Below are 13,895 nucleotides of genomic sequence, written 5' to 3'. Positions count from 1 at the left end.
GAATTATATGCAGCTTATGTCGAAATGCATGAGGAATTAAAGAAAATTGTTAAAGTAAATATAGATAGAAAAAGAGTTATCGCCTTGCATGAAAATAAAATAATTGAAATGCAAAAGGAATTAGATGAGCTTAAACTTGAAAATGAAACTCTTGATCTTATCTATGCATGTGCCTCATGTGATTGCTCTACTTCTAAATTATGTCAACCCCCTATATGTGATACTTGTGAGAGTTTAAATGCTGAAAATTCTGTTGAAACAAAAACTTTCAAAGCTCACATATAGTCAAGAAAACCTTAACACGTTTCTTACTAATAGAAGAAACGTTGGTAACCTATCTGGAATTGGATATAAATCTGAACCTAAGAAAAGGCCATGTAGAATTCTAGTAGTTCATATGCATAAGAAGTCAAATAATAACATGCCTACTTGTTTCTATTGTGGTACACATGGTCACACATGTACTACATGCTTTATTAGAAAATTTGGTGTGCCAAGTGGCAAATATGTTTGGGTGAAGAAGGGGCAATATCCCTTAGTTACTAACAAGAAGGGACCCAAAATAACTTGGGTACCCGAAAGAGACAAGTAAATTGTGTTTGCAGGTGTGCCAAAGGACATTTGAGCATCAAGGGATAAATCAACAAAAGATGTTCTACGCAAAATGAGCTTCCGTATTATGCTACCTACCAAGAGTACTTCTCTAAGTAATAAAAGGGAAGAAGATAAAGGGAAGAACAATGAAAGGGGGAGCAGCGCACTTTGAATGTCAAATACACAACATTGATCATATCATCAAACTTCTCATCTAACAAGTGATAATCTTGACCTGTCACCAAAGGGTAAGTAAGGTAATTATATAAACAAGGTTACAAAATTAATTCTTAGTAAGCTCAAAACTGTTCTTAAAACTGTCAACTTTCTGTCATTAATCGATTAACCCTCAGTATAATCGATTAAATGAGTTCTAGTAGCTAAAACTTTATGAAATAAATCATCCTAATCGATTAAATTTTGTGTTAATCAATTACCTGGGCTAAATATTTTTCTGAAATTTAATTCTAGTTGTTTTGCGGCTTACGTCTATATTTTTAAGTCAAGTACATCTCATGGTTATGGTTGTACCATCTTTTAGTATTTTGTAACTATGTTGAACCTTGCTAATTATGTTAAATAGAATTTGTTTTTGCGTGAATCTTGAACATGTCTTAATTGTGTATTACAATTGAATGATTGAAATATGCTTTAAGATGATAACAGCCTAACAAGTGCTAAAAAGTGGCATACATATATGTTTAATCATTCCATGTCTAAACTGTTTACATAATGGATATGTCATGCAAAACCTGTATAAGAGTGTTTATATGTTTTTAGAGGCAAAATCTATTTTGTATAAATTCTGGAAAATTGCAGAAATGGCTAAGAGTGAAAAACACAGAGAAAAGAGAATTGATCATCATTGTCAGAAACTACTAGAGAGTGTTGCATTAGGAGAAAGACTGGATTCTGCTAAGGCTTTAGTTTTCACATTCATATTGCGTGTTTCTTTGAAAAGATTTCTTGCATCATTCTTGTGTTTCTTGGAAAGAAAAAGAGATAGTTTCTTTTTATGATTGCATATTTTCATAAACCTCATTCATGTACATTCATATTAGACTAGGAAGTCTTGTGAGTTCTTGCTTAGGTTTTAGTCTTTCATCTTTATTGTAATATCCGAGTATTAAGTACTCATTCATAACTCAAAGCATTGTAATTCAAGGATTGGGAAAATCCTAGCTGCAGTTAGGTAAGGTGTTCTTCACAAAGACTTGGAGATCTTAGGATAAAAAGTGATACCTTGGCTGGGGCCGAATCGCGGTAAACTGGGGCCGAATCGCGGTAAGAAAGGTTTTCTTGGGAGACGGTTTTGGGAAAGGTCAAACCAAGGGTGACGAAGTTCTTTGGGTTCCAAGAAAGGAGCGTTCGAGTCTTGTAATTGGAAGCGTGTATATAACGTACATTGTGTTCTATAGTGAAGAAGGAAAATCTCCCAGATCAGATGGGAGGATTGGATGTAGTTTTGCAGTGGACAGCAAAACGAACCCGGATAAAATCCCTGCACAATCTTTTCTATCCTTTTTCTTTTATATTTCAAGATGTTTTAATTTGAGTTTAAAGATGATATTTTGCATGCTTATACCTTCCCATATCGTTGTTAATCTTGCATAAAAATATATGCCGTATATTTGCTTGTGTGTTGGTTAATAATTGTGCAAGTTCCTGATTTGATCATTCTGTTTCTGTTCTGATTTAATGATTAAGCCCACTGGTTAATCAATTAACTGGGCATTTTTCAGCAAGTATGTAAAAACCAAAAAGTGGAACTTGAGCTCTGCCACACCTATTCAACCCTCCCCCCCTTCTAGGTGTATTCTGCCATTGGTAACTAACAAACACTACCATATAACTTGTATTTAATCTTATAAACCCATTTAGAACCAATAGAGACCTTGTCATCATGTAGATCAACAATGCTCCATGTATTGATTGATTCCAAAGTTATAAGCTCATCTGTCATGCCAGTGATTCATTCAAATGAATTTATAGATTGTTTATATGTTTTGGGTTCAACATGAGTAGAAATAGAAAGAATATGAGATAGGTGAAGAGGTGAAATTGAATAATATGACATAATAGAAGAAAGATGATGAGTAATGTGAGGAATTATTGATGAGTTCTGCATAGCAAGATTGCAGTGAAAGTCATGAAGATATGTTATGTGGATATCGAGTTCTGGTAGATTTTCTAATAAGTTGTATTTGTGGTTGAGGAATGGAAGATTGTATTTGGTGAGGAGATGAACTAGAAGAGTATGTTTGTTGAGATTAAATAGGAGATTCTATTTGTTGAGAAAATTATGTTTGTTGAGGAGAAAAAGTAGGGAATTGTGCTTGGTGATCAATAAGTGGTGAGACCGTGGTAGTTTATATTGGTTTGTCATAGAAGAGAAAATCAAAAGATGTAGAAATGAGAGATCAGTAGATGTTGTCTTGTTGGTTGAGAGATAAGGGAATTGATTCTCGTAGAAATAGACATTTCTATATATGAAAATTTCTCTTGAATGTAAATCAAACAATACATAGCCTTTAACACGTGTCTTGAATCCTAAAAAGATGCACCTCTTAGCTCTAACATCTAACTTGGTGCAATGATTTTGTAGTGTGGATGCAAAAGAAAGACACCTAACAACCTTTAGCTCATTCAAATCAGGCTTGCATTGGTGAAGCATTTCATAAGGAGACATATGTTGAAGATTAGGACTAGGAATCATGTTTATCAGATAAGTTGCATGTTGAACAGCATGTGACCAGAAAATGTTTGGAAGATGAGTATGAAACAATATTGATCTAGTCACATTGAGGATATGACTATGCTTCCTTTCTACAATGGAACTTTGTTGTGGAGTTTCCGCATATGAGGTTTGATGGATGATTCCAAACTTGTCAAAGAAGGATGCAGCTTGAAATTCAACATCATTATCTATTCTGATAATTTTGACAGTTTTCTTGAATTGAGTTTGAGTGAGAACAACAAAATTATGCATTAAGTTTCTTGCTTCATATTTTTTTTTCATGAGGTATAACCATGTATGTTTACTATAGTCATTAACCACGGTGAGAAAATACTTAAAACCATGAATAGAAGAAATAGACAATGGACCCCAAATGTCCATATGTATGAGATCAAAAGATTCCAAACTTTTATTCATACTATTAGGGAATGGTAACCATGTTTTTTGGCTAAATGACAAAAATCACAAACTCTCTTAGCATCAAAATGTACATATGAGAATGCTTTACAAATATTTTGTAAGACAACTATGAAAGGATGCCCTAATCTGTAATGCCACAAATCAAAAGAACTATAAGTGCTACAAGCGGAATTAACAAGGCAGACTTTCTGTATGCTGGGTTTTGAAGGTGCCCCCCCCCTTCTAGGTGTATTCTGCCATTGGTAACTAACAAACACTACCATATAACTTGTATTTAATCTTATAAACCCATTTAGAACCAATAGAGACCTTGTCATCATGTAGATCAACAATGCTCCATGTATTGATTGATTCCAAAGTTATAAGCTCATCTGTCATGCCAGTGATTCATTCAAATGAATTTATAGATTGTTTATATGTTTTGGGTTCAACATGAGTAGAAATAGAAAGAATATGAGATAGGTGAAGAGGTGAAATTGAATAATATGACATAATAGAAGAAAGATGATGAGTAATGTGAGGAATTATTGATGAGTTCTGCATAGCAAGATTGCAGTGAAAGTCATGAAGATATGTTATGTGGATATCGAGTTCTGGTAGATTTTCTAATAAGTTGTATTTGTGGTTGAGGAATGGAAGATTGTATTTGGTGAGGAGATGAACTAGAAGAGTATGTTTGTTGAGATTAAATAGGAGATTCTATTTGTTGAGAAAATTATGTTTGTTGAGGAGAAAAAGTAGGGAATTGTGCTTGGTGATCAATAAGTGGTGAGACCGTGGTAGTTTATATTGGTTTGTCATAGAAGAGAAAATCAAAAGATGTAGAAATGAGAGATCAGTAGATGTTGTCTTGTTGGTTGAGAGATAAGGGAATTGATTCTCGTAGAAATAGACATTTCTATATATGAAAATTTCTCTTGAATGTAAATCAAACAATACATAGCCTTTAACACGTGTCTTGAATCCTAAAAAGATGCACCTCTTAGCTCTAACATCTAACTTGGTGCAATGATTTTGTAGTGTGGATGCAAAAGAAAGACACCTAACAACCTTTAGCTCATTCAAATCAGGCTTGCATTGGTGAAGCATTTCATAAGGAGACATATGTTGAAGATTAGGACTAGGAATCATGTTTATCAGATAAGTTGCATGTTGAACAGCATGTGACCAGAAAATGTTTGGAAGATGAGTATGAAACAATATTGATCTAGTCACATTGAGGATATGACTATGCTTCCTTTCTACAATGGAACTTTGTTGTGGAGTTTCCGCATATGAGGTTTGATGGATGATTCCAAACTTGTCAAAGAAGGATGCAGCTTGAAATTCAACATCATTATCTATTCTGATAATTTTGACAGTTTTCTTGAATTGAGTTTGAGTGAGAACAACAAAATTATGCATTAAGTTTCTTGCTTCATATTTTTTTTTCATGAGGTATAACCATGTATGTTTACTATAGTCATTAACCACGGTGAGAAAATACTTAAAACCATGAATAGAAGAAATAGACAATGGACCCCAAATGTCCATATGTATGAGATCAAAAGATTCCAAACTTTTATTCATACTATTAGGGAATGGTAACCATGTTTTTTGGCTAAATGACAAAAATCACAAACTCTCTTAGCATCAAAATGTACATATGAGAATGCTTTACAAATATTTTGTAAGACAACTATGAAAGGATGCCCTAATCTGTAATGCCACAAATCAAAAGAACTATAAGTGCTACAAGCGGAATTAACAAGGCAGACTTTCTGTATGCTGGGTTTTGAAGGTGCAACCAGTATGTAGTGATTCTTGTGCACTTTAGCATGTCCAATCCTCTTCAAAGTACTCATATCCTGGATCATACAGTGAGAATGATCAAAAATTACTCTGCAATGTAGGTCATGAGCAAGTTTATGTATGGATATGAGATTGAACTAAAACTCTGGAACAAATAGAACATTGTGCAAAACCAAATTCTCAGAAAACATAACCATTCCAGAGTATCTAGCTGTGATAACAGATCCATTTGGAAATTTGATAAAAACAGGTTTAATGGATTGATATGAAACAAAACTACTCAAAGAAGGACACACATAATCAGTAGCACCAGTGTCAAGAATCCAAGGATGGATATTACCTGAGTCCTTATATGAATATGTTTCTTCAAGAGGCATTATGCTCAGTTGATTAACCTTACTTCCAATAGCACTTTCAACAAGGAGGCAAGTTCAGCATATTGTGTAGGACTAAAACTCAGTGTAGGTTTTCCATTGTCCTGGGTTTCAATCAATTCATTTCCATTGTTTGAATCAATCAGATTGGCACTACTATTTCCACCATTGTTTGTTCTTTGTTTTCCAAAATTTGGGGGAAAACCATGTTTGTAATAACAAACATCAACAATATGTATCTCCCTTCCACAAAAAGTATAAACATTGGTATTAATAGTTCTATTTGAACCAAAACCTCTTCCAAAACTTCTTCCTCTAGATTTTCCAAAGTTATTCCCTCTACCTAAAATTCCTTTCCATTGTGTATTATTACCCATTGTTCTGTTTGTGCCTTCATTAGAATCAGCTATGTTAGAACTAAACAGAACCTTTGTGGTAACACTAGCTATTTGTCTTTCTTGCTGTTGTAATAGTGAAAAGGCTTTGTTAATAGTTGGTAGAGGTTTAAGAAGCAAAATTTCAGGCCTTGTCGTGCTAAACTCTTCATTTAAACCTTTCAGAAAACATATTACATACTCTGAATCTCTTTGTTCTTTGATTGTTTTTAACATGATACATTTACACTTTACAACACAAACACATTAAGGTATAGGTCTTAAAGCTTCCAAATATTACCAAACAGTTTTCAAATCAGTGAAATAATGCAAAATATCTTTATCACCTTGTTTAATTGAATGAAGCTCTTGCAACAAATCTGAAATGCGAAAATAATAACATTTTGAGAATCTATCTCTCAAATCCATCCATAATTCTTCTGCACTTTCAATATAAATTGTGCTTTAAGCAATTTATGTTGTCAAACTTCTTGTAATCTATGAAATCACCATGGTATTACACCTTTCCCAATCATCAAACAGCTAATCATCATTTTCTGGCATCGAGATGGATCCACCAACAAATTTGAATTTGTTCTTCGACAATAACGCATGTTTCATGCTTCTGATCCATGAATTGTAATTTGTCCCATCGAGAGGTGTTGATACAAGAATTGCTCCTAGATTTTCTCCTAGATGCAAGAAAAAAGGATTCCTAGGGTTCTGAATTTCACTATTATGTGAAAAACTATGATTCTGATTGATAATTAGCCATGATTGATGAATCAAGTCGAGAATGAGAAAGATAACAGAAGATAAGAGAAGATTATGTAGATCCAATTACGAGGGAAGAAGAAGAGAATTGAAAGAGTGAGAAGAGAATTGAGAAGAGGAGGAGAAATAAAGGCGCAATGGTATTCAGAACAAAAATTGCTCTGATACCATATTGAATTATGTGTAATTCATTATTGATTCATTCTTAATCTTGAAAAGCCAAGAGAAGCTAGTTTTATACAAGATGAGAGAAAGGAAACTAAAAAAGGAAAAGTTGTTCAGTCAGTTACTAACCAACTGTTAACTGACTTATTAAAAGTAGAAATAATAGAAAAGAATAATAAACTCTATGTAGCAGCTTATACACAGTAAATAATAACGTCATGTCATCTAATACTATGCAGCCCGTATTAAAAGAAAAAAGCTTATTAATAATTAAAAACTCACCTTAAATATTGTCTCACCCTTTAAGGTTAAGATCTACTTAAAGAAAAGAATAGTCTACAAGGCTATGCACTTGAGAATAAATTAGATCAAAAGGAAAATACACAAGGGAATAGGAAATACCGTAAGTCAAAATAATGAAGAGCAATGGTTTGCTACCAAGATTTAAAATGTGAATAAGGTTGCAATTATGGTGGTAATGGTAAACATTACTAGTTTATGTACCGTATAAACTATTATAAATGTATTAATGTCAAGATCTAAAACTTTATATTTTTCATCAAGATAAGTAAGAGAAGTGATTCATTTGTATGAACTTGATCCATTAAAGGATAAATTTTGCATCTAGATGAATATACTTTTCATATAATGTTGATTTCCACATAATCCATAAAATGATGGTTTCTCCATTTTGACCAATTTCATCATAGTACCTTAGAAATCAATATAATATATACTTCATCATTAGGCACAATGACAACCACGTTCTTAATTTATAGAGTATGAGAATATGGTTCCATGAGACACCTTATTCCATGCAAGATGGCTATTCAAATGGTCATATCATTTCACATAATCTTTCAAGCAATATGATTTTTTAAATAGTCATATCATTTCACATAATATCTATTTGATTAATTTAACTATGCGAATAGGAGTAATATCAAAATAAATTATGTTTCTTCTAGAAATTAGTGAATAGAATTTAACTATATTTTTAACTATTAAATCATTATATGAGAGACAAATCTTATATTATCCTTCTTGTACCATATAATAATACATTTATGGTTTAATAAGAAAATATAATGCACATATAAATATAATGTTAAACCGTCATTGTACTGACTACATCGGAACATCATAAGTAGGAAATTAGTGCAGATCATGACAGTTGTACATCACTATTTTCAACATAATCACTTCCATGTATCACAGTACTAACTGGGAATCAAACAAGCCAAAATAATCATCATACAAAGCATTCTCGTTAACGGCATCCTTCAATTCTAAATCTCTATCAAACATTCTTTATATACATTTTCTGAGACAAATTCAATGACCTTAGTAATCTATCATGAAATATATTTACTATTATCATAATTATTATCTCACACATATATTTTTATTTTAGAGTTACCAAAGAGAAATCTCTTATTTTCATGAAAGAGATCAAGATCAGTAGATGCAAGCAAAATATGATTAATATAAAGAAATTTGAAGATAAATACACTCTCATCGATCTTAGATATACACATTGATAAAAAAGATGTTCTCCTTAAATATTGAGTAAACAATAATACTACTAAATTTAAGATACTATTGTTGGGAAGCTCACTTAAATATGTATATTTATGTTTAAAGTTTATATACCATGTGTTCATTTCATTATTCTATGAACTTCATTAGTTGGTCCTTATAAACTTCTTTATCTAAAACCTGATTAAGAAAGACAGATTTCCATTAATTTAATATATCTCTAGGTCCACTATGATTTATTTACAGGTCCACTATTCATGCATATAGATTTTCCGTAGTTGTGATGGCTATAAATGTCTTAATTTTACAAAATAATGTTATTAAGATCCTTATCTCACTATACTTGGATTTTCTTACAATTTTAGGTGAGGTATCTAAGGAGTATGAGTTTGAACTATGTTAAAGACTTATTGTCATGCAGTCATGCACGTGATTTTTCTACAACTTGTGGTCTATATTTTGTCCTTTTAGTATAATAATGCTTAGCGTCATTATGAAAATTTAATGTATCTTTTAATGTATTTTATTTCGTATTTAATTAGATTTCAAGAAATTTATACTAAAGATATTATTAATGATTAAGTAGTTTTTAAGCTTCCGCATATTATATCAATTTTTATTATGAAATTTGGGGTGTTACAATTAACATCAAAAAGTAAACAAAATAGTTGTGTATAATTTCAAGAAGTTGAGTGATAATGACTCATTTAATTCTATATTTCATTTGTTTACTTAAATATAATTCACACACACATCTTAGTAAAATCCAAATCTTTGAGGAAATAATTATCTATTAATAATCATTGCATTGTTTATTTGGAAATGTGTCCAACACATTTATGCCACAAGTAAGTAAAATATTCTTTTAAGTAAACATTGTTTAGTATCAATGTTTCAATGTAAGGTTAGAAGAGTTTCAACATGATGTTTGTCAAGATTTAATACATACAATCTATCATAAAACATATCACTCCTAATCATATAAGAATGTTCAAACAAACCAAAACTCCTATCAACACTTTCATCTCATTGCCTATATTGACAAAATGATTTGGGTGATGAGACTTCTTACATTTTATTTGAAATATGAATGTTTTATACTTTACAAAATCAATTCACAAATATTATAAGGAATTCCATGAAAAGTAATCAATGATATCTCTCAACGTAGTTGTGTTGGACGTAGTTGTATGCCATAACTGCCATACATGCAAGAGTATTATAGCATTCAAAACTCATAGATTCAAGTTCAATAATTTGAACCTAGTTTAACTACTATCCTGATAGCATTTGTTATAAAATCTCCTCAAGTTTATTGTTCTACTTATGAGCAACAGAAATTTCATACTTATTAACTACAAATATGTAAGGACATATTATTTTTAAGTTAGACCTCCGAGAAGGTTTGTGTGCAAAAAAAAATACATGGATTATAGAAAATAGTAACCTTTGAGAAGGAAAGAGTGATAGAATGATCCTACCCTGCCTATTTATAAATTGAGAGAAAATATGTTTATCCTTAACCATATTATAGAGAATCATTCCCATGCCAGATACCTTTGTCAAGTTGGAGAAATTGATTATTTATGGCCCTTCTACCCTTGAGCTTTCAGGTTAAAATTCACATCACTTGGATCATAATTTTTTTTTTTTTAATTTAATGTGTGCAGTCTTCCATGCGATTCTCTTAGAAGTTCAAATAAATAAATGACGTACCAACACTCAAAATCTGCAATAATCAACTAAACAGATCCAATACTCCACTAGAAGCCCAAACCAGAACCAAAATAAAGAAACAGTTTTGGGCTAGAAAGACAGTTTAAATAGTTAAATTAGTTTTGTCTGTTATTTCCCTTTCTAGCTGTTATAGCTTTGTATATATGTTCCTAGCCTTAGATTGCATACTCAATCAATTACTTTTCATCATTTAATATAATTACTTTTGTTACTGTTCATCATCTTCAACCTCTTTCCTTTTTTTTTCATTCACTAAATGGAAGATGTGAGTTTCTACGTGACGGATGTCTAAATTTATGGTGCAAGTATTCGACTGTATATTTATTATTTTCTTAGAAAAAAATTATATCTAAAATTTGTATATCTAAATTGTATAGTGCAATGAGCTCCATGTCATTAATTTGTATATCATATATACAAGTGTCATATTATGAACAACATTTGTTTCTCAAGCATAAGCTAATATCATATTAGTCAAGTTGCCATTGGCGGGTTTAATATATGGAAAGCTGATAATTTCTAAAAGAGGAAGAATCACTAGTAACTTTTTTCTTTTAAATCATAATAATAATTTCTTTTCGAAATAATAGTCATTTTTATTATACTAATAAAATCTAAGCTTTGATCTAAACTAACAAAACATGAAGCCCTTATAGCTCAGTGGTAGAGCGTCAGTCTTGTAAACTGAAGGTCCGTAGTTCGATCCTGCGTGAGGGCAATTTTTATTTTATAGAAACAATTGTATACAGTTTTTATGTTCAAAGCGCGGATTCAGTGTTAATTTTTTTTTCTCCTTGTTCTCCAATAGCGCAAAAGTAGTTTTGGAAAACTAATAGAACAAATATTTATGACATTAAATGCTCTGAATTATCATAAACCAATCTATTTCCTTTATAGTTTAAAATCTGTGCACTAACAGTGTAAAGTTTTTACACTGTCAGTGTATCATCCACCATTGATTTGTAGTATTTTTGTTTGAGAGTCAATGGTGGTTAATAAATCAATTGTGGATGATTGACTGATAGTGTAAAAAACACTTACATTGTCAGTTTATACATATTAAATCATTTACTTTATAACAAAATAAACCCTAAATAAGTTGTGTATATATCCCATGTATAAATCATCAAGAATTTAATGAAGATTAAGGGAATATTATCAACCAAGTGAAAAAAGTCAAAAACATAAACAGCAAAAATCCTAATATAGGCCGATTAAAATTAGTGCAATCCCTGAATATAAGGACATCTAAAAATATATTTAACTAAGAAGAATAACAACTCTCCATCCAAAACTTTATTGAAATAAAAAATCATTTAAAAGCAAATATTATGTAATACGTTTAGTAATTTTTATCCATCCGCAAATGTTCATATTTTTGTTGACTAAAGTTTAGCTTAATGTATTTTTTATGCCTATATAAAAGTCACGTGTCCTTCACATCCTTTTAAGTTAATAGAATCATAGTATATGAATGTTAAAATTAAATAAACATAATATCATGTATATATAATTGTCTTTTACTAGAAGAGAAAGAAGATGGTTTGGGCTCCTTTGTATAGTCCAGGACCCATATTATGATATGTGGTACCCCAAAAATGATGGGTCTAGATTTTTTAAATTTTCTTAATTAAATAAATAAAAATTATGTAAAAAAATCTCATCCTCGTATTTTAGTGCTGGAGATTCCATTATTGAAGAGGAGTTCATTTCAGAAAAGATGTATGTATTAACAATTTAAGTGAATTTTACTCGCTCATTATTCATATTTGAATATTTTGACTTTTAAATATAATTAGTATAAATAAATGGTAGATAATATTCTAAGTGTATATAAATCTTTATATTCACATCATATTCTTATTACCTACTAGAATTACTCATTAATTTATTACCTCTGGAAATGTCTTTAAAATCTACACACTGTCAGTATAAATTTTTTTACATTATCAATATATCATTCATCGTTGAGAGTCAATAATAATTAATACATGAATGATGAATAATTTACTAAAGACATTGTAAAAATTACTTACATAGTGGATGTATACATATTTAAATCCTTATAATAATTTCACTACCTATATTACCCACTAAAATTACTCATTAATTTATTACCTCTAAATACATATAGAAATGCCTTTGTAATAACTTTACTACCTAGACACAACCAAACATAAAGAGGATGATACTTTTCTGAGAGAAATCAACAAAGTTTGGCATGCTTCTGGGAATATCAATGACCCAAATATCCATGGAAGTATGAAAAACAGAAGAAACCTTATCTTTAACGTACAGAAAACACACTGTACTCCTCATCAATAAACCAACTACACATATATCCAAGGGTTAAAAAATAATAAAAAATTGCACTTCTTTTTGTGATGTACCAAGGAATCCTTGGCCCTTAGACTAATTCTTTTAAATGAGATTATCGAAATGTAACAATTTTATATTAATTATTAAAATGTAATTGTTTGAGATAGAGAATGACATTAGATATGTGATCTCTTAGGGAATCTAACTATCTAACAACTAGTCCTCTTGGTTGAAACAAAAAAAACATTTTACTATAAACTCTATCTACGTCTTCATCAAGTTGTTCTTAGTATTGGTGTTGGTGGAGATGATTTTGATGACAAGGCCGGGGAAAACATCATCAGGATCATGGATATGGGGGTTGCGGTCTACTATGAAAGGGTCACCACACTTGTCACTTATGGTGTGGAGGGTCTCCCCTTCTCCCACCACATATATCTCATCGCACGGCCGGTCATGGAGGCGGCTCCGCCCTCTCACGGAGGTGCTAACATCTTCATCTTTAGGGATAGAACTCTCCCTTATAGAGACCAATAATATGAGAGACAATAACACTATGGCACAGTACCATGATGCTGAATCTGCTAACATATTTTTTGAACCCATGTTTGTTGTATGAGAAAATTAAGTAATGAAATATGAGATTGCAAGAAACAAAATGGAACTATATATATGTATAAAGTTATGGGGTATTTGGTACGTGGGGTAGAGGATATGGAAAGAGGGTGAAGAGAAAGAGGGGTTGAAGTATGTTTAGTGTTTTAATTTAGTTGGGGGGAAGTTTAGAGTCAATGAAATGAGAGATAGAATGAGTCAACAACTCAAGGAGAAGTGATTTTTGTGTATAATTTAATGTTTTTTTAGTAAATTATATTTATATGACTTTTAGAGAAATTACATAAATTATTTCTCCATTTTTTTACACTTATAAAAATTCTCGTGATTTTTATACATACATTATACTGACTACTCATATATGAAGAAAAAAATGTGAATTTTTAAACAAATTAAAAAACGTGATAAGTGTATTAAGTTAAACAAAATATATTATATTATGAAAATACATACGAA

The 13,895-nt window shown here is 31.0% G+C and overlaps 1 protein-coding gene and 1 non-coding gene across 2 annotated transcripts; one reads left to right on the top strand and one right to left on the bottom strand.

Moving 5' to 3' along the window:
* TRNAT-UGU lies at window positions 11,152–11,223 on the top strand. The gene has a single exon. It is a non-coding gene; the product is annotated as a tRNA-Thr (tRNA).
* On the bottom strand, window positions 13,022–13,605 carry LOC109325060. Its single transcript, XM_019557202.1, has one exon. It carries the CDS (start codon window positions 13,428–13,430, stop codon window positions 13,089–13,091), a length of 342 nt encoding a protein of 113 aa, XP_019412747.1. The 5' UTR covers window positions 13,431–13,605; the 3' UTR covers window positions 13,022–13,088.

This window comes from Lupinus angustifolius, chromosome LG13 (genome assembly GCF_001865875.1).
Source record: "Lupinus angustifolius cultivar Tanjil chromosome LG13, LupAngTanjil_v1.0, whole genome shotgun sequence".
NCBI lineage: Eukaryota > Viridiplantae > Streptophyta > Magnoliopsida > Fabales > Fabaceae > Lupinus > Lupinus angustifolius.
This window is presented reverse-complemented; position numbering and strand designations above follow the sequence as displayed.

Excerpts from the sequence above, each read along its gene's own strand:
- LOC109325060 (XM_019557202.1), bottom strand. The coding sequence starts at position 13,430 with ATGGGTTCAAAAAATATGTTAGCAGATTCAGCATCATGGTACTGTGCC.